The 25,000-nt window shown below is 28.5% G+C and overlaps 5 protein-coding genes across 9 annotated transcripts in view; 3 read left to right on the top strand and 2 right to left on the bottom strand.

Moving 5' to 3' along the window:
- The first annotated feature begins 1,618 nt into the window (after positions 1-1,618).
- Positions 1,619-6,961, top strand: LOC124430153 (hemocyte protein-glutamine gamma-glutamyltransferase-like). Its single transcript, XM_046976334.1, has 8 exons — positions 1,619-1,999; positions 3,436-3,910; positions 4,057-4,283; positions 4,375-4,976; positions 5,052-5,149; positions 5,264-5,554; positions 5,895-6,055; positions 6,161-6,961. The coding sequence occupies exons 2-8, from the start codon at positions 3,436-3,438 to the stop codon at positions 6,443-6,445; spliced, it is 2,139 nt and encodes a 712-aa protein (XP_046832290.1). The 5' UTR covers positions 1,619-1,999; the 3' UTR covers positions 6,446-6,961.
- Positions 6,955-13,960, bottom strand: LOC124430151 (putative uncharacterized protein DDB_G0282133). The gene is made up of 7 exons (XM_046976332.1): positions 12,198-13,960; positions 11,907-12,058; positions 11,661-11,719; positions 11,335-11,525; positions 10,386-10,994; positions 9,938-10,054; positions 6,955-9,717 (listed from the first exon to the last, which is right to left on the bottom strand). Exons 1-7 carry the CDS (start codon positions 13,406-13,408, stop codon positions 6,969-6,971), a joined length of 5,088 nt encoding a protein of 1,695 aa, XP_046832288.1. The 5' UTR covers positions 13,409-13,960; the 3' UTR covers positions 6,955-6,968.
- Positions 13,961-14,391: 431 nt separating this feature from the next.
- On the bottom strand, positions 14,392-16,151 carry LOC124430154 (40S ribosomal protein S6-like). 3 transcript variants are annotated; one of them, XM_046976335.1, is made up of 5 exons: positions 16,046-16,151; positions 15,434-15,638; positions 15,202-15,347; positions 14,743-14,943; positions 14,392-14,644 (listed from the first exon to the last, which is right to left on the bottom strand). In XM_046976335.1, the coding sequence occupies exons 1-5, from the start codon at positions 16,049-16,051 to the stop codon at positions 14,441-14,443; spliced, it is 762 nt and encodes a 253-aa protein (XP_046832291.1). In that variant the 5' UTR covers positions 16,052-16,151; the 3' UTR covers positions 14,392-14,440. The 3 variants fall into 3 exon arrangements, with proteins under 3 accessions (XP_046832291.1, XP_046832292.1, XP_046832293.1); XM_046976336.1 differs by lacking the exon at positions 16,046-16,151 and adding an exon at positions 15,934-15,956; XM_046976337.1 differs by lacking the exon at positions 16,046-16,151 and adding an exon at positions 15,838-15,860.
- Positions 16,152-16,448: 297 nt separating this feature from the next.
- On the top strand, positions 16,449-22,424 carry LOC124430152 (importin-11). The gene is made up of 17 exons (XM_046976333.1): positions 16,449-17,559; positions 17,780-17,880; positions 18,026-18,139; positions 18,233-18,639; positions 18,744-19,007; positions 19,102-19,257; positions 19,342-19,382; positions 19,456-19,638; positions 19,754-19,865; positions 20,000-20,220; positions 20,297-20,461; positions 20,571-20,763; positions 20,834-21,071; positions 21,159-21,255; positions 21,445-21,707; positions 21,805-21,946; positions 22,075-22,424. The coding sequence occupies exons 1-17, from the start codon at positions 17,437-17,439 to the stop codon at positions 22,192-22,194; spliced, it is 2,940 nt and encodes a 979-aa protein (XP_046832289.1). The 5' UTR covers positions 16,449-17,436; the 3' UTR covers positions 22,195-22,424.
- A 347-nt stretch (positions 22,425-22,771) lies between these two features.
- Positions 22,772-25,000, top strand: part of LOC124430150 (endophilin-A) — a 19,004-nt gene continuing 16,775 nt past the window's right edge. The window contains exon 1 of one of the 3 annotated variants that reach the window (XM_046976319.1): positions 22,772-22,881. The gene's annotated coding sequence lies outside the window, so the exon portion shown is untranslated. Of the gene's footprint in view, positions 22,882-23,020; positions 23,070-23,500; positions 23,632-25,000 lie in introns of those variants that run through there. The other 2 variants (XM_046976321.1, XM_046976320.1) reach the window with 2 other exon arrangements.

Below are 25,000 nucleotides of genomic sequence, written 5' to 3'. Positions count from 1 at the left end.
AAGCTGAATATGCGTTAGCTGCCGCATTCCGTAGCGAAGAAGTTACCGATTCCTTGTTCTTATTTATATACTATTATATATGCATATGCATACATACATACATACATACATACATACATACATACATACATACATACGTACGTACATACGTACATACATACACACGTATATATATACACATCTATACTTGCCTTAATCTAAATATTTTTAGACTTTTTAGATGGGTGCTCGCGCGAATATAAACGGTCCATTTTACTTAGATGAGATATATCTTCTAATATATGCATACATATATGTATATATATATATATATATTTATTTATTTATTTATTTCACTGGTTCAAATATTGATTTTCAAATTAATATTAATCACCATGTCGGTTCGCGCATTCCGAGCGTCAAGGTACATAAAATTGATGTATATATTTCTTTAGATTCACCTTATTGGAACGATCATTATTCTTATCAAACTTTTTCTTATCTCTCGTTTTCCTCTCTGTCTTTCTTGTTTTATTTTTTCTTTTCTTTTTTTTTAATTTAATTAAATTATTACACCTTTGACATTCTCGGATTGCGTTCGTCGATTAGTCAATATGAAGATATATCGAAATTATTATCTTTCATTTCATATTTAAAAGAAAAAAAAAAAAAAAGGAAAAATGCAAAAAAAGAAAATGCAAAAAAAAAACAACAAAAAGAAAAGCAAAAAAAAAACAAACAAATAAACAAACAAAAAAGAAAAAAAACGTCATTGATCGAAATGATCGATATACGAGTATCGTAGGATCATATTTCGTTAATTATTGAAAAGAAACTTTCCTGTGTTTTTTGGAAAGAAAGAAAGATAAACAGATAAGTAGATAGAAAAAAGAAAGAAATGGAAGAAGGCTTATGAGTAATTGGAAATGAAAAAGAATGACCAATACTTTACAACGTGAATCGTGTAGGCCGATTACACACACACACGCACACACACCCACACACACACACGAACACAGATAGACACAGCCAGACAAAGAACGCAAAATAAATCTATGAAAACTTTTTCTTGTTCTCCTTTCATTCTTTTAACTGATAACCAAATAAATTTTTCCTTTATGATTATGATAACATGTGCGGATAACCGCAGCATCCATTAAATTGTTTTATTATATTATTTTATTATATGGACTTAATTATGATTGTTCTTTCATACGATAAGATAACATTTTGTAGTAAACGATATGCATGCGTAAGAACTCAGAAAATGATAATTCTCGGTTTTAGTTTGAATAGATATGCGATTTTTTTCTTTTACTTTTCATTGAAATTTTTTCATTGAGAACAAAACGTATTAAATTTAATAGAAATCTTAACATTTTTTCATTGATACCATTTGATAACATTTTTTCATCGACTTTTAATTTCTTGTTTTTATGTATGCGAAAAAAGAAAAAAAGCTGGCACTATGTGAATTTACCAAGTTCAATTTTTAATATAAATTATAATTATTTATAATATAACTTTTAAGTTGATCTTTTACGAATAAAAATTAATGATGAATTTAATTTTATGAATATTATTAAGTACAAATAAATTTTTTTTTTGAGAAAATAAATTATCAATAATTATAGGATAATAATATATTATAATCGATGGGAGACATTTGAAAGGGAAAGAAAACAAATTTGATAATGAAATTCGTGACGATTTAAAAGGCTAAAAGAAATAATTTGATTTTGATCGAACGTGTTTACGTATCTACGTGTGTAAGAAAATGAACTAATTAAAAATTATTTAAAGATAATAATTAAGGTCAACGGAGGTATATATTATATCAGTAGGCATTCTAATCATCGTAGTGGGGATACTGCGGTCAGTGAGTTGGATGTTGCACATTATATAAAAAGACGTGAAACGTCTTTGATCATCAGTCAGACTTTTGTTTAACTTGGAAATCGATAGTAGTAAGTGAAAGGTTTTTACGCACTGTGGATTTTAGACATATAAAAAGCTCAAGGTTAGTCTTCTAACATTAAATGTTATAAAAAAAAAAAAAAAAGTAAAAAAAAAGAGAAACGAAAAAGTATCTAATCGATTCCATTTAATTTTACTTTTAATTATGTTTACTTTGAAATATTGATCCACATTTCTTTAATCGTACTAATGAATTTTTTCAAAGAAAAAAAAAAAAAAAAAAAAAAAAAAAAGAAAGGATCTAATTTCTTAATTATTTCTATTTAATTATCTCCATAATCAACATGAAATGTTAATCTAATTTTTTTTTCTTTTTTTTTTTTAAATTACAATAACGAACTTTTGTAATATAATATCTATTTTAATGTGTGCGAAAGAATTTTTTTTTTTTTAAAGGAGAACACGTTTTTGAGATTTAGATTTCTATTTTGTTGCGTAGAGAGAAAAGAAAAAAAAAAGGAAAAAAGAGAAAAAAAAATGATTTCACAATAAGCGGATAGTTGTAAGTTATTACTATGGAAACGAAATGTATAAAAAAATTTTGTAGAGGATTATGTAATATACATATATTTAAATTTGAAGCTTAATAGGATTTTTTTTCATTTTTTTTTTTTTTTTAACGCGTGAGAGATCGCTCTCTCTTTCTCTCTTTCTCTTTTCTTCTAGAGATTCGTTAAAAGCAAGAGAGTTGTCAGTTTAAAAATATTTACAGTGATTTAATTATTTTTAAAATACATTTACATTCTCACGGAATGTCAGATTTCACTGTAACAGAATGATGAAATCGATGAATCATTTAGGAGGTCACGATTCAATTCCATTCAGAGATTCTAGAGTTTCATTCACAATCCGATCACGTAACATTGATTTTTCTTACTTAGACTTACTTTCATACGATGACGCGATTCGTCAAAAGAGCGGATATATACACTTTTATTTCTATTTGTTCATACATATGTACATATACGCATATCTATCTATCTATATATATATATATATATTTCTTGAGTTTGAGTTCTGACGTAAGAAATAAATTTAAAGTGGAAAGAATGGAATGTATAGATTTGACGAAAAAAAAATCTCAGTATGACAATTATTTGTCTATTTTTGTAAACGTTAACGTATAAACGTGAAATTTGTAAACGTTAGATGAAAATATTTTGATTTAATATCAAATATGAATGGAATGATAGAGATAAATTTTCTCAAAAGGAAAAAAAAAAGAAAAAAAAAAAAGGATTTACTTACTATTTTTTAATAATTAATAATAAATATTATTAATGGATATTAGATTAAAAAAACGTTCATTCTATAAGTTTGAATAGAATGTAAAGAATTGAGAAAGTTCTGTATGTCGTATGGAACTCTAAACAAATTGTTGACATATATTTGCGCATAATATAATTAAGAAATTAATTATAAAAATGACAAAATTTGTTAAAAAAATTAATCATAAAAATGTGTTTAACCGGACATTAGATGTCTAACAAGGAACCATTGTTCGTTGACATGGTCTACATGTACGAGAAAGAAAATGCCAGAGCACATCATACTATAAATTACGAAATGATTCATACGGAAAATCCGACACCGATATTACGACGAGGTCAAGCTTTCAATTTGGCATTGAGATTCAATCGTGAATACGTCGATGAAACTGATATCGTCAGACTATTGTTCAGTTTTGGTCCAAATCCAAATGTAATGAAGGGTACCAGAGGCATCAACACTATAACCAATCGAGACACTTATTTAACCGATTTAGAAGCATGGGGTGTAAGAATGGTAGCGATCAATGGAATGGATTTATCGGTTGAAGTTAGAAGTCCAATTGACAGTCCAATTGGTGTATGGCAATTGAACGTGGAGACAACGATTCTTGGAAGAAAAGAACCTCCGAATACGTATCACTATGAAAAAGACATATACTTGTTGTTCAATCCTTGGCTGAAAGGTATATCATTCATAAATATGATAACAGATTTTTTTTAAGAAAAAAAAAAAAAAAGAAAGAAAAGACAGAAAAAATATCTAAATATCTGCGTTTGATGAAAAAGGATTTAAAAAAAAAAAATAAAAAAATAAATAAAATTCTCACAGATGATCTGGTTTTCATGGAGGATGAACAACTTCTCGACGAATACATTATGAATGACGTTGGAAAAATATGGGTTGGCCCATGGGGAAGTTCTCGAGGCAGAGAATGGGTCTTTGGTCAATTCGACGCATGCATTTTACCAGCTTGTCAATTATTATTGGAAAGATCGGGTATCAAGGCTGTGTCCAGAGGAGATCCCATTAAAATGTGTCGTGCGATATCAAGAATCGTAAGTTGAAAAACAAAAAAGAAAAAAAGAAGAAAAAAAAAATATACAGATATATGTACATATACAATATGATAATTTTGTCATTATGCAGGTAAATTCGAACGATGATCAAGGTGTTATAACTGGTCGATGGGACGGTGATTACGAAGATGGTACAGCACCAGCAGCCTGGACCGGAAGCGTCCCGATATTAGAACAATTTTTAGAAACAAAAGACGAAGTAAAATACGGACAATGTTGGGTATTCGCTGGTGTCGTAACAACCGTCTGTCGAGCACTTGGAATACCATCCAGAGTTGTATCAAATCTTGTATCGGCCCACGACGCAAATGCCTCGTTATCGGTCGATCGTTATTACAATGCTGATAACGAGGAACTCGAATATGATCCTAATAATATGATGGGTGAAGATTCGATTTGGAATTATCACGTTTGGAACGACGTTTGGATGGCCAGGCCTGATTTACCTAAGGGTTATGGTGGTTGGCAAGCGATAGACGCTACACCGCAGGAACAATCAGATAGTTTTTATCAATGTGGACCTGCATCCGTCGAAGCTATAAGACAAGGTGCCGTTGGTTATAATTTTGACGTTACTTTTATGTTGGCTTCAGTTAACGCCGATCTTATGAGATGGAAGGAAGATCCAGAAAGCGATTTAGGATACTCCAAGATCGATTGTAACAAATATCAGTTAGTTGAAACATTCTCTCTCTCTTTTTTATAAATTATTATATCACATATACATAATAATAATTTCATTTCTAGTATCGGTCGAATGATCTTGACAAAAGCACCATGGATCTTTGATCCAAATGGTGACAAGGATAGAGAGGATATAACGTCCCTTTACAAAGCTAAAGAAGGTTGGAAAAAATTTATTTATTTATTTATCTGTCTGTTTGTTTATCTTCTGTGTTTTAATCTTATTATTTTTGTTTTTCTCGCAATTTGTTATTGCAAAAAAAAAAAAAAAACAGGCACGGAGGCAGAAAGATTGACCTTGTACAGAGCAATACGTAGTACAGACAGAGCAAAAAAATTTTATTCCTTGCCAGAACCAAGCAAGGAAGACGTTCAATTTGATCTAGTTGATCTCGAACGTGTTAACATAGGAGAACCATTTGCAGTTACCGTAAATATAAAGAATAAATCGAATAAACCAAGAACGATTCAGGCTATATTATCCGCAGGGAGTGTTTATTATACCGGAGTCAAGGCAAACTTGGTGAAGAGAGCCTCTGGTGATTTTGTTCTTCAACCTAATGCCAGTAAGATTAGAATAATAATCAACTTCGTTATAACGATGTATAATTTTTTTCACTCTCTATCTCTCTCTCTCTCTCTCTTTCTCACTCACATTCACATTCCTTTTCAACTATTTAATGACAAACTTATATCGAATAATTATCATATTTTAATGAATCATCAGACAAATAATGCTATATTACATAACGATTTATGTAAATTGATTACATGATTTTTTTTTTCCTTTTTTTATTTTACTAGGAAGCGTTTAAAAGTACATTTCTATTTCTTCACGTGTATGATAATTTTGTTTCTCTTTTTTCTTACCTCTTTTTTTTTCTCTCCATCTCTATTTCTTCACAGGCGAACAACTAAGACTAACAGTCACCGTAGACGATTATCTCGATAAATTGGTAGAGTATTGTATAATGAAACTCTACACGATTGCTACGGTTAAAGAGACGAAACAAACTTGGGCGGATGAGGATGATTTTCAAGTTCTCAAACCTAATATCACTGTTAAGGTTCGATTTTGATAATTTATTAATGGAAATGTCAGAGCATCAAAAAGGATAAAAATAAGTATTCCCTCAGAAAGATCTTGTTTCTAAAACATCAAATATTTGCAGATCGAAGGTGAACCAGTCGTTGGAAAATCGTCGACCATAACGCTTAGCTTTAAGAATCCTTTGAAAAAAACATTAACTAATTGCAAATTTAATTACGCTGGTCCTGGATTGGCCAGAAACAAGATTTTACCTTTCAGGGATGTTGGACCATTGGAAGAAATTTCTGTGCAACATAATTTGGATCTAAAAAAAGCTGGTGAACAAAAGATCGTAGCCACGTTTGCCTCGAAAGAATTAGTCGATATCACCGGATCGGCTACGATCGAGGTCTTGGATGAGGATTGAATATTTGATATATCAAAAAAAAAAAAATATATCATATTTTTCTCTTCTTTTTTTTTCTTTCTTTTTGTAAATAAGAAAGATAAACTGAAAAAAAAGTAGCCATAATCATTATACTTTTACATATTTTTACCAATTTAGTTTTTTTTTAAATATAACATTTTTAACGAGATCACAAAATAAAATGAAATTACATAATTATTAGCAGAAAGTAATAATCGTATATTTAAACTAATACATAAGTGCAACATATATAATCTTCTTTAATATTATCTTTTTTCTTAGTTTAAAAAATTTTTCAATACATATACATATGCATATACATATACACACACACACACATATATATATATATATATATATAAACTATGTTAATATTATAAAAAAATATCTTTAAATTTTTAAACCTTTATTACAAACAAAACGTAAAAGATAATACGTGAGAAACAAATCTAACAAATCAAAATCTAACGAGCCCTCTGTAAGAACAAAAATAAAATTAATTATTTATTAACTAAATAAACGTTTAGGTAATAAACCATGATTCACAGGTGATAGAAAAGTTGAAACAAAAAAATACGATGGAACATACAGTAAAGTAGATAAGAAGAAGCAAGCCTTCTCTAGAAATAATTAAATCATGAAAATCATTCGATTCTGTTTGTTCGTTACAATATGTAAAATTAGTTTCTTTATCTAAATATTTCATTATCTCTAAACGTTGATCTTTTATACTCAAAACACTTGACGATACTTTCCCAATGGAGTTTGATATTGTTTTCGTTTCTCTCTTTTGCACATCGTTAGAATTTTTAATCGAAAGACATACGAAACTTTCAGCATTGTCAGATTCATCGGCGGATGATGAATAATCAGTTGTTCTTAATTCATAAAAAATATGTTCGACAGAAGATGATTTACTTTTAATACTAATAATCTCCTTGTCATCGTCATTAAAATTATTATTGTCGTAAGAACGAGAACAATTTTTATTAAAATATTCGCAAGTTAATTGTTCGTCAAATTCTTTAGGATCTTTTTCAAAATATCCTACAGATTCCTCGAATGACTTTTTCGATGAACTTTTTTTACATTCGTCCGATTGATTATTAACGATCGTTTTATCTTTATAGATTTTAATGGCGTCGCATAAATTTTTCGAATAACAAGATGTCATTTGGAAAACATCTGTTACATCATTTATTTCATTGAAATTTATATTAAAACGTTCGAAAGGACGTTCTTGCGAAATACTCGATGATCGTTTGAAAGAATTAGAAGATATAGACGATTCTATCGTCGAAGAAGATGATTGATCATCGATCATAACATTTTTTATATTGGACGATTCTGATAAATCATTCGATGAAACAGATATTATTTCCTTGGTATTAGAATCAAATGGTATATTAGTTATGTTAATACGAGAAAATGCATCATTGGCATCGTTTGTAGTTTCCTGTAATTTATTCAATTTTATATCAACGTTTTCCAATTGTTCTTTGATACCTTTCAATTGATCAATCAATGATACCGATAACATAGATTTTTTAATAGTGACATTATTATTTATTTTCGATTCAGATGATTTATTTAATTCATTTTTATCCTCTTTGAAGTCATTTTCGTAATTAGGTTGTTCGCAATATAAATCTACGGTTTCCGCGACCCATCGATCATTAGGATCAATAGAATCATTATTTTCTACTTTACATTTTTCTATTGATATTGGTAGATTGTCATTAGGTTGTTCACAATATAAATCTACGGTTTCCATGACCCATCGATCATTATGATCCAGATCTTTTTCCTCGCACGTGTATACCGATTTTGATTCAACGTTAATAATGGTCTTAATTTCGTTGCAATCGTTCGAAGAATTTATAATTAAATCAGTAGCACAATTTTTCTCCGTAGACGAACATTCGTTCATTTCTGTTAATAATAATGTCGATTGATCTTGCGAAAGAATTTCCGTAGCAACATCCTTCAATGATATTTTCAAATCAATATCATTGGGAGAAGGAACTATTCTATCGACATATTTAATACAATTAGATTTTGTATCCTCGACGTTAGTATAAGCATCGCAAAATGATTTCGTATCCGTTATAGTTTGTGAACTTTTACATTTTTTTTCGTCGATCATGCATGCGATCGTTTCGTCATTATCTTTGGATCGAACATTTTCTATTGATTTTATCTCTTGATCAGTATCATCGTTTGATTTCGAATCAATAGAAACATTGTTCAAAGAATCCCTCGAAATATCATTTCTAATATTTGAATATTCTAATTTACTTTGATCTTCTTTAAATTTATTTGTTAAAGCATAAGATGTTGAAGAACATAAAATATCCGATAATAAATTCAAAGACGTTTGATGTTTCTTCTTATCTTCAATTAGATCAGAATCTTTTTTAATTCGATCTTTTAATTCATTCAATTTAAATTCATTTTCCTCGTCATTATCATCGGTCGAATTTTCTAAAGAATCCTTGTCGATTTCGTTCGTTTTCTTTTTCCCAAAAGACTGTTCGAAAATAAAATTGGTTTTTGACGATAACGAAGACGGACACGATAATTGACAACATTTTGATGATGTTACCATCGTTATTAAAGTAGATATTGAATTTAATTCAGGATTACAGTTTATATTTCTAAAAGATATTAAACTTGGTTGATTCTCGATTGATAATGTATCATGATCCAAATTGATATTACTTTTTAATATAGACTTTTCTAAAGTATCATCTGTTTTAATAATTTTTTCATTAGATGAATGTAATTTTTCGTTAAACGATTTTTCTTTAATATTTTCATTCATTGTCTCTTCGTCAATTTCATGATTTTTATATTCAGAGGATGGAATTATAGGGAATTTATCAGGAACTTCTAATAAAATCGTCGATGACAAATTTCTATTATCATTTTTTTCATTGGAACATGAAATTTTTTCACTTTCCTCCCTTTTTTCATAATCTTTCGTGAAAATTTCCGTAGAAACATTTGTATTAGAAGAATTATGCGTAACTGATAACTTATCATCATGTTTATCTTTAAATACAACTTTCAATGGATTTAATCTCGGTATACCTGGACGTGATTTAGATTCAGATTTCTCTTTCTTCGAATATAATTCGTCACTATTAACTCGGACCTTATTCAAGGATGTATTCGATAATGGTATTTGTGATTGATTATACGGAGAGGAATGCGTTTCGGATAATAAATTACTATTGTCTTTTAATTCTTTCTGCGTTATTCTTATTTCTCTAAAAAGAAAAATGTCAATCAATAATAATATGGACACGCTTTAAAAAAAAATATTTATATGATACAGTAATATATATAATTGTATGTATAAAATAGATGTAATTAAATAATAATAATAATAATGATAATAATAATAATAATAATAATAATAATAATAATAATAATAATAATAATAATAATAATAATAATAATAATAATAATAATAATAATGTTACTTACGCGAGTAATTCGCACAAATCAGTTACACATTTTTCGCCAAAATTACCATTCCTTCGATACTCCTTAAAGAGATTATTTCTGTTCGAGACTGTTGGCTCTGATGGATTAATGATTGATCTGAAAAAATGAAAATAAATTTTATTACATTATATTATTAGGTGGACCGGAAAGTAATGTCGCTTTCTTAAATTAAATTCAAACGAATAAATTTTTAACAAGTTTTTATTTTTAATCACAATCAAATATCGACATGCGCAGAAACGACATTACTTTCCGGTTTCCCTAATATATATATATATTTTTTGTATTAACGATAATTTCGTTATTACATAAAAATTGAGACAAATTTTGATCGATCTAATAAATACATATATAAAATACAATATGTAATAGAATTTTTTTTTTTATAAGAAAAAAAAAAAGGAGAAAGAAAAGAAATAATAATTACTTTTTTATTTCTTGATTGTCTTTTTCAAAACGTTGCTGCCACGTACGACGATTAGTCGGTTCATTATTTCGAAACGTTGGATTAGAAGCAAAGGATTTAACGGTGCCGCCTGGTTTCCAAACTGGTTGAACGTTGATTTGCCGCTTTAAACGGATATCATTAGATTTCTTCGATCGATCATGATGCTTGTCGATAACGTAGATCGACGGTGACATTCTTGTTTTTTTTTCGCACACTTCATTACTTTTTTTATCTTTATTTGCTTGAACAGTTTCCAAACGTGCCCAAACATTATTCTTAACCTTTTCTTTGTTATTATTGAAAGAAATATTTGAAATCGTACGTGCAGATTCTTTCGTCTTTTCTAAACTTTTTAATTGTTGATAACAAACGATCGGCCTTTCTGAACGATTTTGATTCTCTTTCAATGTTTTATCTTTCTTAAAGCTAACCAGTTTGTTTTTTCTAACATTCGAAAAGGAAGAACTAGAAGATGAAGAAGCAGTTTGAAATTTTTTAGAAATAAAATTCACTTCACTTGCCATTTGATCTACATTCTTAATCGTACTCGATTTAATCTTTTCACCACGATTCATTTTCATTTCCAATCTGAAATCATCGTATAGTTTTTATTATATTTAATCATAGAAAATAATTATTTATAATTCGTAGAAGAGAATAACCTATATAAATATACAGGATGAAGCAAAAGTTTCCAATTGATATTAAAAATAAATAACTCTTCTATGAGATTTTTTAGACTAACTTTTTTCTTTTTTCTTTTTCTTTTTTCTTCAGACTATCAAACTAAGAACCTAGCTTGTAATATTACTAGCCTAATTGCATATCTGAATAGTCTTGAGGAAGAATAATTGACTTTTAAAATCGCTTAGAAACTTTTATAAATCCACTCTATATGTATATTTAATATATATTTCAATGAACCAACCTATTGTTTGATTGTCTAGTTTTCATATTATCTGAAACATTCGTTTTACGATTGACAGGCTTTTTAATATTTTCTTTATCACCTTCTACAGTAGAAATATCATTGGTTAAACGCAACATATCATTTATTAATCCCTTAACTTTATTTTTTCTATCAATCATTTTCTTCCTGCCATTTAATACTTGCTTAATCTATAACAAATATAATAATTATAAACACAAACATGTGTCTATATATATATATATATATATATATATATATATATGTATGTATATAAATACATATATGCTTTTTCTGAATAGAATTTATTATTCGGGAATTCTTACGTCATTTTTTGGAAAATCTTGCCTTCCATGAATAGATTCTAAATGTTTATAATATTGTTCTGTAAATAAAGAAAAAAATGAAAATAAAAAATAAAAACAAAAGATAAAAGAATTAAATTCTTTTCTCTGATAGTTTCAAATGAAAATATTAAACTTGATATTAAGCAATAAAATAATTGACAAAAGAATAATATAAACAAGAGTAAAACAATTAATAAGAATTAATATAATGATTATTATAAAAACCTTCTATAGGCTTTCTTAAAGTTTTCTTAGAGAGAACGAGCTTTTCCTCCTTTACAATTTTTTGAAGATCGTTAACACTTTTCGTTAATAAATCATTCATTTTTGTTATGGCTTCTTCACAATAATTATTATCACGAATATAATTTTTACATCTGTATAACGTAGATAAAAGAAAGTAATATTATTATTATGATTCTAAAAATAAAATCAAAAAAAAAAAATAATAATAATAATAAAAAAAAAAAGGAAATTAAAGAGAAGTAAACAAACAAATAAATAAATAAATGATACCTCGTTATAACTTCGTTCAAAGTTTCATCGACTTCCGGCGTAGAAATAGAACGAATCACATTAAAATTCGGTAATTTTTCACGTAACTTTTTAACCCGTAGTAAATTGTCCGACAATTCCTCTTTAATTCCCGCCAAAGTGTCACAAACGTTTTCCTTCAAATCATCAGAATCATTGAAAAATAACGAATGATTTCTCATACGAACAATGGGCAAACAATTTGTCGATCTATTGTTAGTTGTTCGTTTGAATATTCTTCGTCTAATACGACTAACACGTGCAAATTTTCGCATTAATTTAATTAACTTAGTTATGTCAAGAAATTTTTCCGAATACTTCGACGATAAATAAATATGATTGTATACATTGGCGTTATTTGAAACGAGCCGATTTGAATTTCTCAATTTCGATGAGAAATTTTGATTTGGTGTAACTCTATCAGAAATATTTTCTATGATCCAACGATTCGATTGATCTTGGGAATTTGTTTTTGTAATATTCGATGATACTACGTCCTTGCTTTCTTTCAAAGATTCGGAGATATAACATCGGTTATCTTCGGTTTTGTTCGATTTCGAAACGTCCTTATTCGGGTTTGTTCGGTTCGTTTCGTTGAAATCCTTCGTAACAAATGAGAAATTGGAACGTAATGAATTTTTCAAAGAATTTTCTTTTGTTTTACCGTCGAAATCCTTTGGAATATTATCATTGGAATAAAGCTTTTTTCTCGTTCTTTCGAAATCATTTATCCAATTGAATATTTCATTCAAATCATCTTCATCTTCTTCTTTTTCTTCTTTAATTAAATCTTTCGACAATACCTTCGTTTTACTTTTCGTATTATAGTCAGTATTTTCTGATTCAGGCCGATAAAATGGTAATTCGAATAGATCGAGAAAATTGGTATCACCTTTATTTGAATTTTTTTTTATATCTTTTAATATATACGATTCGATATCGTCACTTTTCTCTTGAGTTGGTAAAAGAAAATCATCGTCTAATAGTTTCGTATTATTCGAATCTATACAATGACGCCATTGAAGAATATTCGAGTTCGTACGACGATCCTCTGAATCGTTTTTATATTTTTTTGATGGCGTTCGAAAGAATTCTTCACCAGACACCCAATATTTTGATGAATCAATATCATTTGAATGTTTAACCAAACCAAAGGATTTGTTATGTTTCATTGTGACAGAAATTTTTTTCATCAAAACGATCGATTATTTACGAACAATATTTACATCGACATAAAATTTATTTACCTTTGTCGTTGTCAGATTTTAAAGAACGAAACGATAAGTGTGGCTCGACGTAAAGATTTTCATTTCTCGATGGTGTCAATATTAAACCATAATTATTCGATAAGTTTCCTTATTTCAAGATCGATTGTTTTTCATTCTCTTGCACTTGAGAAAACGAATGGTAAAAAAGAAGAAAAAAAAAGTCACAGAACAATATATCGTTTTTTCTTTTTCCTTATATATTAGATCGAAAATAAAACTTAATTAACACAGATCTATTTTGCGAAAAAAAAAAAAAAAAAAAAAATAATAAAAAACTCACTGACACGCACAAACTTTACGATGAAATTATTACTTGTAGGATTAGAACAAATTATTTCAATGCTTTATATGATTAAAATTTAGCCCGAATTACAAAGTAACCTCGTTAAAAGTTACAATTAATGAATGTGAACTTGGAGTTTGTTGATTCATTTGTTTCACGTACGATCGTGCTTATGGTAAATTCATAAAACGTTTGACGATCTTTGATTTTCGGTAGAAAAAAAAAAAAAAAGAATTATACTTCTACTTCATACTTTACATATACGCATATATATATGTATATAAGCTTTTTATATATATATATATATATATATATATAAATATTTATTATATTATTATATTAAATATTTAATATATTAAAAATTTATATATATATAAGCTATATATATATATAAGGTTGGGAACTATGGAACAAGCGTTGAATGAAAATAAATAACTAAACAAAAACGCCCGTTTCATAGTTTCCAACCTTATATATATATATATAAAGCTTAGTTTCTAATGGCTCCCCATTTTTACTTCTAATATTCTATTTTATATATATATATATATATATGTATGTATATGTATATATCTATAGTTAATTATTCATTGATGGGTAAAAGAAAACATGAAAGAATGTGGAGTATTTTTTATTATTTTTTATTATTTCTTAAAGACATTTTAATTCTTCTTTCATTTCTGTGTTGCTGCTGTTGGTGTAGACTGATTCGATGATTTCGAATCACGCATGGAAGCACTACGTCTTCGTTTTATTTCTTCTTGACGTCTATTCTTTGCTTCCTTTTGCCTTTGGGCCAGCAACTTGGCATAATCGGCAGCCTGTTCCTTACGTGCCAAACAACGCCTCTTTTTCAATGCACGTCTATGTCTTCTTCTCTATAAGTACATAGAGACAAAAAATAGATTGTTATCACATTTAAACGATTTTAATAATATCAATAAAAACGTCGACAATTGTTTTTCTTCTACTATACCTGTAACGTTAATGGAGTAATAAGACGTTGTATTTTAGGTGCCTTTAGACGTTCCTTTTTGCCTTCTTTCTGTACAGGTCTTTTAACAACGAATTGACGTACGTCGTCTTCCTTAGAAAGATTAAAGAGCTTACGAATTTTACTAGCTCTTTTTGGTCCCAAACGACGTGGAACTTGCGTATCGGTAAGTCCAGGAATTTCCTTAATGAAAATATACATTGACACAATTTACAAATATAACATATCGGTAATTTTCTAATAATGGAAATAATTTATATGAATTTGTAATTGTTTCAATAGTACACTGAGAAAGGGGAGCTAATCTAATGAAACAATTTCTCCAATTGAAATAAATATTTTATCTATCATACCTACGATTAGTAAATTCAAGACCATTTATCATTCTTATTTATATCCTTACAATATAGAAATATATAACATTTCCAAGTTTATCTTTACCTGTTCTCCCTTTTTCGCAATTACCAGAGCAAGTACCGACAGATTCGCATCGACGATGCAACCACGTACAGATTTACGTTTCCTTTCACCATCGCGTCTGGGTCTATAGCAAGAGTGTCCCTTCGATAGTAATAATCGTACGCGACCTATTAAAAGCATTGTTAATAACATTATCCTTGTAACAAAGGAAGTTATATATAGAATATTAAATGAATTTTTTTAAAATACTTGCCATTAGTTAAAATACCCTGTTTCATAGGGAAGCCTTGTTTGTCATTACCACCAGCAATACGTACTACATATCCCTTCCATTCATCGCCAAGAGAATCGGCTTCTACCTCTGCTCCCATTCGTTTTTCGTAAAACATTCGGAGCTTGTGCTCGTCCGAAATCTCGAATAATTTTTGGCATCCTGTTGCCGGGAATGATACGTTCAACTGTAAATGAATAATCGTTAATTTGTTATTACTTTAAGAAAGATTCAAGTAAAATTTTATTATAAACATAGAGGTTAGATCGTATTTTCAGCACGTTAATTCATTAATGATTTTAATAAGAAAAATAATTACAAGAAAAATTCATTCACTTTTAAACGAATAATATATCGTTATACGTGACATAGAAATATATAATCACTTTTTTTTTTTAACACTAATAAACAATCACGAATAGCGGCTGCAACATATGATCGTCGATGATTTGAATAACCTGTATCAAATATAAAAAACACACCTTATTAGAATTATTAATGTGAAAGAAATATGCGCGAGCCTTTGTAAGATTTTTAAAAGTAATCAAATTGTTCGAGGAAAGAAGGATTTCGAAAATATTATTGGATTCGTACCTTCATCGTGAAAAGATCTAAATATTAATACGAGCCATGAACGAGAAAGAACGTTAAGTAAAAATGCATCCGTTAGAGTGCGCTAACCGGATATCCTTTCAAATATCGAATCGCTACAATTTCGACAGAAGCTTCTAGTAAACATACTCCCTCGATAAATTATTAATAACTAAGTCAACAATTTTATTTTATTTTTTTGTTATATTTCATTGTGAAAGTAAAGACGTTTACTTAAATATAAAAATAATATTATAATTTGAATTTATTTGTTAAACATTCGAAAGGAACGAAATATTATCCTTACACGTATGACGTTGTAAAAAAATTTATTAAAATATTTATTTATAAATATTGTAATATCTAATCGAATATTATATAGTATTAATGATCATTCATATTATATCATAATATCTATGGTATCGTAATTGATTATTTTTTATTGAATAGATAATAGTTTTATTGAGAATCTATATTAAAGAGAATATGATCGTTAAGTAAACAGAAATGTAGAAGAACGATATTTGGTGGGTAAGATCATGCGAAGAGGATTAATGTGCATATAGATACTCGATACTTGTAAGAAAAAGTCATCGTTATATATTTGGATAGACCGACAAGCGTATTTGGCAAACGTTATATGTATATCGTATTTACATAGATTGTAATATTCGAGTGACCTTGTTAAAATATTTGTTATTGCCGGTAAAAAACTGTCACGGTGGGTACACCGTGGGTGAAGAGAGAGAAAAAAAAAGAAAAAAAAAAAAAAAAAAAAAAAGAAAAAAAAAATAATATAGGGATAGAGAGTGGCAGCACATAGAAATGCCGATTTGCGGGCGTGTGACATTTCGATATTAGAAAAAGTTACTTTGGAATTATATTTCGTTATGTCCATTAAATACATCGACTCGGTATACGAGTATTTCGGATAAATGGAAACTACGGAATGTAATTCAATCTAATCCGTGAAAAATATAGATCGTTGTGAGATGCGTGCATCTACTCGTATATAGGTTATAGAGACATCGTAACGACATCGAAACCTTCGCACGACGAAAATGATGTAACGTCATTTCTAAAGATTTATTTCGTTATCATAAAATATTCAAAAGAATTAGTGACTGCGTTCATCTATTATCAATAAAATGCTTATGTTATTACGATTGTAATAAACGATAGAGAATTGTTATTATCACATGTCCATTGACTGTTTTCGAAGGCACTGCTTTTGAAAAGAAAAGGAAAGAGAGGGAGAGAGAGAGAGAGAAAAAAAATCTTTTCAACGATTTGACTAACTCTCAGATATATAATAAGAGTGTGTAAACGTTTTCGTAATGCCCTACGAACAATTTTATGTGTCTCTGAATGTTTATGATATTTAGTGGAAAAAAATGGATGCTGCAGTGATAGAAGTTCTCCAGCAGGCAGGTAGTCAAGATCCTAATGTTTTAAAACCAGCAGAGCAAACTTTAAAGGAATGGGAAACTCAGAGAGGATTTTACACTGCTCTATATGTAAGTTATTCACTGGAGGAATGATCATATAAATATAATCATGTTTTTCTTTTTCTTTTCTTTTCTTTTTCTTTTTCTTTCTTTTTATTTATTTATTTATTTATTTATTTATTTATTTATTTAATCATGAACGTAATAAATTCATGAGCACGTTTCATGAAAGTATTTTTTATAAGGATTGCATTGATTGACAAACTTAATCTTTCATTTATTATTCCAGAATGTATTTTCAAATCATTCCTTGGCTGTTAATATTAGATGGATGGCTGTTTTGTACTTTAAAAATGGCGTCGATAAATATTGGAGAAAAAATGCACCGAAGTAAGGATTATTGTTTATTTATAAAGTTATAATCATAATATATATATATATATATATATATATATTTATATTATATATTGCGGTCATAAGCATATAAATTTATTTTTTTTATTGAGCGTCCCAATTATTTTCTTTTTTATATTAGTGGAATAGAAGAAGATGAGAAAGAATTTCTACGTCAACGTTTAATAAGTAATTTTGAAGAACCTGTAAATCAATTAGCACTTCAATTAGCAGTTCTCATTGCTAAGATAGCAAGGTAAAATATTTCATAGAATTAAAATATCCAATAATATTATAATAGATGGTATAAAGATCATAATTATTAACTTAATTCTATCTTATCTTATAGATATGATTGTCCCAGAGAATGGGACGTATTAATTCCAACACTTTTGGAAGTAATAAGAGGTCAAAATTCTATAGCACAGCATCGAGCGCTTCTTACAATGCATCATGTTGTCAAAGCTTTAGCTTCAAAACGTTTATCAGGAGATGTAAGACTCTTTGAAAACTTAACCCACAATGTGGTCACTTTTATTCTTAATACATGGAATACATACACTGAATCATTTCTTATAATGGCATCGAATGGAGTAGATGCAAATCAGATACAAGAACCCTTAGAGAAAGCATTATTGTTATTAAAAATACTTCGTAAACTTATTGTCTATGGATTTCATAAGCCATCTCTCTCTGAAAATGTCATGCGATTTTTAGAAGTAATATTTGAACGAGCTCATACATGTCTCGAATGGCGTTAGTATTGTTACAATATATTAATATTATTAGTACAATATAATTTATATGGTATATCATTTCTATTATACTTTATAATTCTACAAAATATTTTATTGTTTTAGGTAAAACATTAGTTTCGAAAGGTATACAAATGGAGGTTTGTGATAAATTCATAATTCATTTAACCAAAGTGTTATTAGAAGTATTAGAAATGCATCCACTTTGTTATGTTGAATTAATACCAACATCTTTAGAATTCTCAGTTTTTTATTGTTTCACGGAAGCTGGTCAAGCATTAGCCTTTGAAAGATTTATCATACAATGTTTAAATTTAATGAAAAGTATTTTATTATCAGTTTGGTATAGACCGGCAAAAGGAATTGGAGGTATATACACTCTCGTTTGTTCCTTTTCTAGATGAAATATTTAATTATTTTATTTTTTATTATTATTTATTAATTTTTTTCTATTATAAAACAGAATCTAAAGATCCATTGACAGTGAGAGCCTATCAATTAAGGCAGGAATTTTTTACGCATCAAACTTTAACCGAAATTTGTTCGAGACTTGTCACTCATTACTTCCTTCTAACACCTGCAGACTTGGAATTGTGGGATACTGATCCTGAAAACTTAGGTAAAAATGAATATACGTGTATATTTAATATTTAAATGTTCTCATTATGAAAAGTACTATTATAAATAAAATTAATTTTTATAGCTGTGGATGATGGAGGTGAACCATGGAAGTATAATTTAAGAGTAAGTAAAATACAATAAATTTTGACATGATATGATTTGCCTTTTTATGATTATAATTATAATATAATTTCAGGCTTGTACTCAACTTGTATTCTTGGCTATTTTTCATCAATTTAAAGATGTTCTTGCATCAGTACTGGTTGACTTGATACAAAAACATCATCAACCTGTTGAACCCAGTGATCTACATGCAATTCTATTAAAAGATGCTGTTTATAATGCAGTTGGCTTAGCAGCTTTTGACTTATATGACGAAGTAAATATAACAGAGAGTATATCAATATTTATATTTATCGTGTACGAATAATAATGAACAATAATAGAAGTATCAATTTTATTAAGTAAATGTATATTTGTTATCTTAATGTTAGGTAAATTTTGATCAATGGTTTTCAACGACATTAAAGGAAGAATTAAAAGTTAAAAGTAATAATTATAGAATTATTAGAAGACGTGTATGTTGGCTTATTGGTCGATGGGCAGGTAAGTAATGGATATGGAAGATTATATAAATAACTGATAATATAGAGAATGATGATGCTTAAAAAGTACAATTATACACATTGTAACAAAAAGAATATATATATGTATGTTCATAAGATATTATTGTTGAACAGGTGTAAAATTAAGTACTAAGTTGAGACCAGAATTTTACCAACTTATGATAGAAGCTTTGAGCCCGGAAGAAGATTTGGGCGTTCGTTTGGCAGCTATTGATGCTTTAAAACTTGCAATAGATGACTTTCAATTTCATACAGCAGAATTTACACCTTATTTGGAATCTACATTTTCCTTGTTATTCACTTTGCTAAAAGAAGTTACCGAATCTGATACCAAAGTATGATGATATTTTATATCTTTACTATGAAATATTTTTTCTCTATTTTAAAAGTAAATATTTCATTTCACGATAGATGCACGTTCTATTTGTATTATCATGTATGATTGAGCGTGTGGGATATGATATAAAACCATACGTCGGTGCTCTGACTTCATATTTATCAACGCTATGGCAACAATCTGAAAATCATCATATGTTAAGGTGTGCTATAGTAACGACCCTGGTTCATTTGGAAAAGGTAAATAAAATTAAAAGTTTTCAATTTTAAATGAAGAAAAGAAAAAAGACCACCCTATATATTTTCTCCACGTTAAAACGTATTTAATTAAACAAATGTTTTTTCATAGTCGATAGGTTCGGACAGTAGTATCTTGCAACCATTGGTAGTACGTGTCGTAGATTTAAGCTGTGACGTAACACAAGAAGGACATGTTTATTTGTTAGAAGATGGTTTAGAATTATGGTTAGCTCTTTTGGAGAATGCGTCAGAACCAACACCAGAAATAATGGATCTTTTCCGAAATATGCCTCCTTTATTAGGTTGAGAAAATAATTATGCTTCTAATTATATGTATTCCGTCATATATACTTATATTATTTTATTTTACAGAATCATCAACAGACAATTTGAGATTATGTTTGTACATACTTCAAGCATATGTATTATTGAGTCCTCAAGAATTTCTATGTCAAAGGGGAACTGTAATAATCGAAACATTGAGATCACTTTTAGGAGATTTACGTTGTGAAGGTATTGTTGTGGCAATGAGATTATTTGAAACATGTCTTCGAGTTTCTCCCGAGCAAGGTGCAGAATTGATCAGACCTCTTTTAATGAAAATATTCGAGTAAGTTTAAATCTATTAAATTAAATTATTGGACAATTTTTATAACAAGTTAAATCTAATATCTCGAATAAAAATTTACTTTTATAGAAGCGTTTATAAAGGTGAAGAATATCCAATGGTTATGACTATGTGCTTGTCTATCGTCGCAAGAGTTTTACTTTGTTGTAAAAATATTTTTGCGCAGGTGATATATCATTTTCTGTTATTATTTTATATTTTTAAATGTATACTTTTCCATATATGTCCTGTGTATGTGTGTTTGTTTGTTTCTCTCTCTCTCTCTCTCTCTCTCTCTCTCTCTCTCTCTGTGTATATGTGTGTGTGTGTGTGTGTGTGTGTGTGTGTATGAATCACGTAAAAGAAATAATTATAGGTAATCGGTGAATTATCAAGAAACATAGGGGGTGATGAAACGAACGAGGAAGCTGTACTAGGACAAATAGTACACATTTGGGTTAGCCGAATGCCTCTCGTTACTCAACCAGAAAGACGCAAATTATTAGCTCTTGCACTTTGTTCACTTCTTGAAGCTAACAGTCCACCAAGCGTCCTTCAACACTTTCCATCTATTATATCTAATATAGTCGAAACTCTTAACGATATAACGAAATACGACGATGCGGGATGTCCTATAGAGTAAGAATCATTTTTTATTAATAGGATAATAATATCCTATCGATGTAATGATTTTTTCCTTTTTTTTTTTTTCTATTAATAATTATCGTCTTGTTAGTTCTTTGATGATAAGCGATCCGCCTAGTCCGTCTCAATATGATGATGTAGATTATGACACTCTACATGGACAAAGAAGAAAGAAACTTGCTTTGAGCGATCCAGTTCATAATCTATCCTTAAACAATACACTCCATAATCAAGTAAGAATTATGATTGATTTAAATTGATAAAAACTAAAACTATATGACATATTTCGAGTATAATCATAATATAATAATAATAATAATAATAATAACAATTTATATATATATGTGTATGTATATTTTAGTTTATTAAATTACGAAGAACGGTAGGGAATGATCAATTCGATCATCTGTTAAATAGCCTTAATCCTGATGTCAACGAGGAACTTAATTTATGCCTTGGAATGCAGGATATAGCACTATGAACGAAAAACAAAATAAAACAAGAAAAAAGAAAATAGGAAATAGAAATAAAAATGTGGTCGACGAAAATAAAAGATTATTCTCTCAAATGCTACATATACATGAAAACATGTAAAAAAAAAGCTTTACGATGCTCTACTGTAAAACGGCACTATTTTACTGTATGATACTACCTGTTTCACTGTATTAATAATGTTGATAATAAAAGGACCTATGTCGCCACTGGAAAAAATATTAACACTGTCCAAAAATTATCAAATATTACATACGTTTACCACGTGTATTTGATATAAATATTTATGTTCTACGTATAAATATTTCATAATTAACAAATAAAAAAAAGAATAATAACGTATTTATTTTTAATGAAAATATTACTTAGAGTAACGTTAAAATGTTTTTTAATTAATTTCAATGAAAAGAAATATATGTATATATATATATATATATACACGCACACACACAGTATATATATATATGTATATATATATAGTATAATATTGTATGATTCGCAATTAATAGAATTTGAAATTTGCCGCGTATAGTTTGATAAAGGATCACGTGATCGGGCGCTTACAGCGCTCTTAACGGATAACTCATGTACGATGAACAGCTGTAGTTGTCTGTGTCAAATCCTCGGCAGGGGGTTAGCCCTGCTCCAATTGCTGTCGCTTGTAAATCGATTTACGGTGAGTGAAGTAAATAAGTTATGTTCAATTGGTGTGCCAAGAATCGTAAAGTTCGATAATTCGAAGATTGAATATACATATAACAAAATAAGAAAGAAAAGGGACATACGAGAGAGAGTGAGAGATAGAGAGAGAGAGAGAGAGAGAGAGAGAGAGAGAGAGAGAGAGAAAGAGAAAAAGGATTACATGTGAGTGATTGAAGTTACATGAAAAACGTTCTTTTTTTTTTTCTTTTTTCATCCGATTTACGACGACATTATCAAAATCAATCACAACATTTTTTCATTATCCTTTTCATTTTCATATAATTTAATCACGATTGTTACTAATGAATGAACGACGTTTCAATGGTTCGTATTTGTCGTAGAATTTGTCGTCAAATTGAAAACAAATGTCCTCGCTGGGACGCCATGTTTTGTCATCGACTACGCACCGCATCGGCATTTGATTGGTCGACTCGTACCGCACCGTTGCTTCGGGATTTTAAAATTTTTACTCATTTTATTTCTCTCTCTCTCTCTCTCTCTCTCTCTTTCTCTCTCTTTATCTCTCTCACTCTCTCTTTCTCTCGTCAGAATCATCCTAATCGTCGCTATATATTATAACGATCATATTCTTTCATTCACACAGTCGTTTCATTTTCGAATTGTTTTATAATCGAAACTATGTGAACGATATTTGTCTCTCACGAGGGAAATCGATTTAAGCGTTCCTTCTTTAAAGAGAATATGCCGGTCCAATGGTCCTATAGTAAGTCTAAAAGAGAGTAAGATATATATATATGTATGTATGTATGTATGTATGTATGTGTGTTTCTGTATGTGTACCTTTACATTATTTTATTTTTACGTAGAAGCAATTAGAATTTTTTTTTTTCATTCACATTGATTTCTTAGAGAAAAAAAATATTCTTTTTTCCTTTTTTCTTTACTTTTCTTTTTCTTTTTTTTCTCTTCTTTTTCTTCTTGTTTTTTTTTCCCTTCTATTTGGAATAATAAAAAATTCTTCTTCGTTATAACCACCCGTTGAGATTTTATAAGCATTAATGATTCACGCAAGCACGTATCCCATTCTCTATAGTGATTAATAACGCCCGAATGACAAATAATTAGATATTCATCGTAAAGGCATGCACTACGATATGCAATTTAGAAACCGGACGATTTTCATATTCTCGTATGCATCGTACGTTTTTAGGTTTGAAATGGAAATATGGGATTTAATTAAATTCTTAAAATTCTATCTTTTTACACGCGCGCTCGTGTGTGTGTGTGTGTGTCTGTGTGTGTTTGTGTGTGTATGTGTGTTTAACTATGTATATCAGAAAATTTCAAATCATTATGTTTTTGTAAGTTATCTCGATAAAGTTATCTATATCAATAATCGTTTTGATTTAGAATGCTTATCTCGGTATATCATGATGATTCGATCAAAGTTTCATTCGACTTCACTTTAGTTTAATAAAATTTGCGAATTATCAATTGATTTTAAAATATAATCGATTTGTAAAAGAAGAAAAAAATAAAAAGATAAAACAAGAAAAAAAAAAAAGATAACAAAATAAACAAATGTAGACAATTGAAAATGGTTCTTAGAAATATTATCATTTTGAGGAAGTTTTCTAATCGGTAGAAGTAATTGGTTAATTTTAAAGATCGATATATTTGTAAAACATAATATTTAAAGATCTTTTACGAATACTTTATCTATTATTTTAGAAGAATTTCTAATCACAATGAAACATTGTTGATCGATATATATATATATATATATATATATATATATATTCGTAAGTAAAAAAAAATAGAAAATGATTGTAAAAGATTTTTAAAAATATTTATTATTATTATTATTATTATTATTATTATTATTATTATTATTATTATTATTATTATTAGAGGAGGCTTTTTCTAATTAAAATTTACCAATTTATCACTCGATGTATTCGTAATACGGAATATTCGTAGTCTTCTTTTTGTTTATTTTTTTTTTTTTTTTTTAGAAATACAATATAAAATAATATGTTTATATTATGTTATATTTATAAAAAAATATAATATAATATAAACATAATTTTTGAAAAATTATTATTTTTCTGATCGATGTTATTACAAAGAAG

This window comes from Vespa crabro, chromosome 17 (assembly GCF_910589235.1).
Source record: "Vespa crabro chromosome 17, iyVesCrab1.2, whole genome shotgun sequence".
NCBI lineage: Eukaryota > Metazoa > Arthropoda > Insecta > Hymenoptera > Vespidae > Vespa > Vespa crabro.
This window is presented reverse-complemented; position numbering and strand designations above follow the sequence as displayed.

Bases quoted from the DNA above. Each gene is read 5' to 3' on its own strand.
- LOC124430151 (XM_046976332.1), bottom strand. From the start codon at position 13,408: ATGAAAAAAATTTCTGTCACAATGAAACATAACAAATCCTTTGGTTTG. The intron at 12,059-12,197 runs GTATCATTTATT...TACGTTATACAG, and splicing joins TTGAACGAAGTTATAACGAG to ATGTAAAAATTATATTCGTG. The intron at 10,055-10,385 runs GTAATTATTATT...TCATTTTTTCAG, and splicing joins GACAATCAAGAAATAAAAAA to ATCAATCATTAATCCATCAG.
- LOC124430152 (XM_046976333.1), top strand. From the start codon at position 17,437: ATGGATGCTGCAGTGATAGAAGTTCTCCAGCAGGCAGGTAGTCAAGAT. The intron at 21,072-21,158 runs GTAAGTTTAAAT...TTACTTTTATAG, and splicing joins CTTTTAATGAAAATATTCGA to AAGCGTTTATAAAGGTGAAG. The intron at 21,708-21,804 runs GTAAGAATCATT...TCGTCTTGTTAG, and splicing joins GATGCGGGATGTCCTATAGA to TTCTTTGATGATAAGCGATC.
- LOC124430153 (XM_046976334.1), top strand. From the start codon at position 3,436: ATGTCTAACAAGGAACCATTGTTCGTTGACATGGTCTACATGTACGAG. The intron at 4,977-5,051 runs GTTAGTTGAAAC...TTTCATTTCTAG, and splicing joins ATCGATTGTAACAAATATCA to TATCGGTCGAATGATCTTGA. The intron at 6,056-6,160 runs GTTCGATTTTGA...AAATATTTGCAG, and splicing joins AACCTAATATCACTGTTAAG to ATCGAAGGTGAACCAGTCGT.
- LOC124430154 (XM_046976335.1), bottom strand. The intron at 15,348-15,433 runs GCAAGTATTTTA...TGCTTTTAATAG, and splicing joins ACAGGGTATTTTAACTAATG to GTCGCGTACGATTATTACTA. The intron at 14,944-15,201 runs GTAAAGATAAAC...ATTTTCATTAAG, and splicing joins TTGCGAAAAAGGGAGAACAG to GAAATTCCTGGACTTACCGA.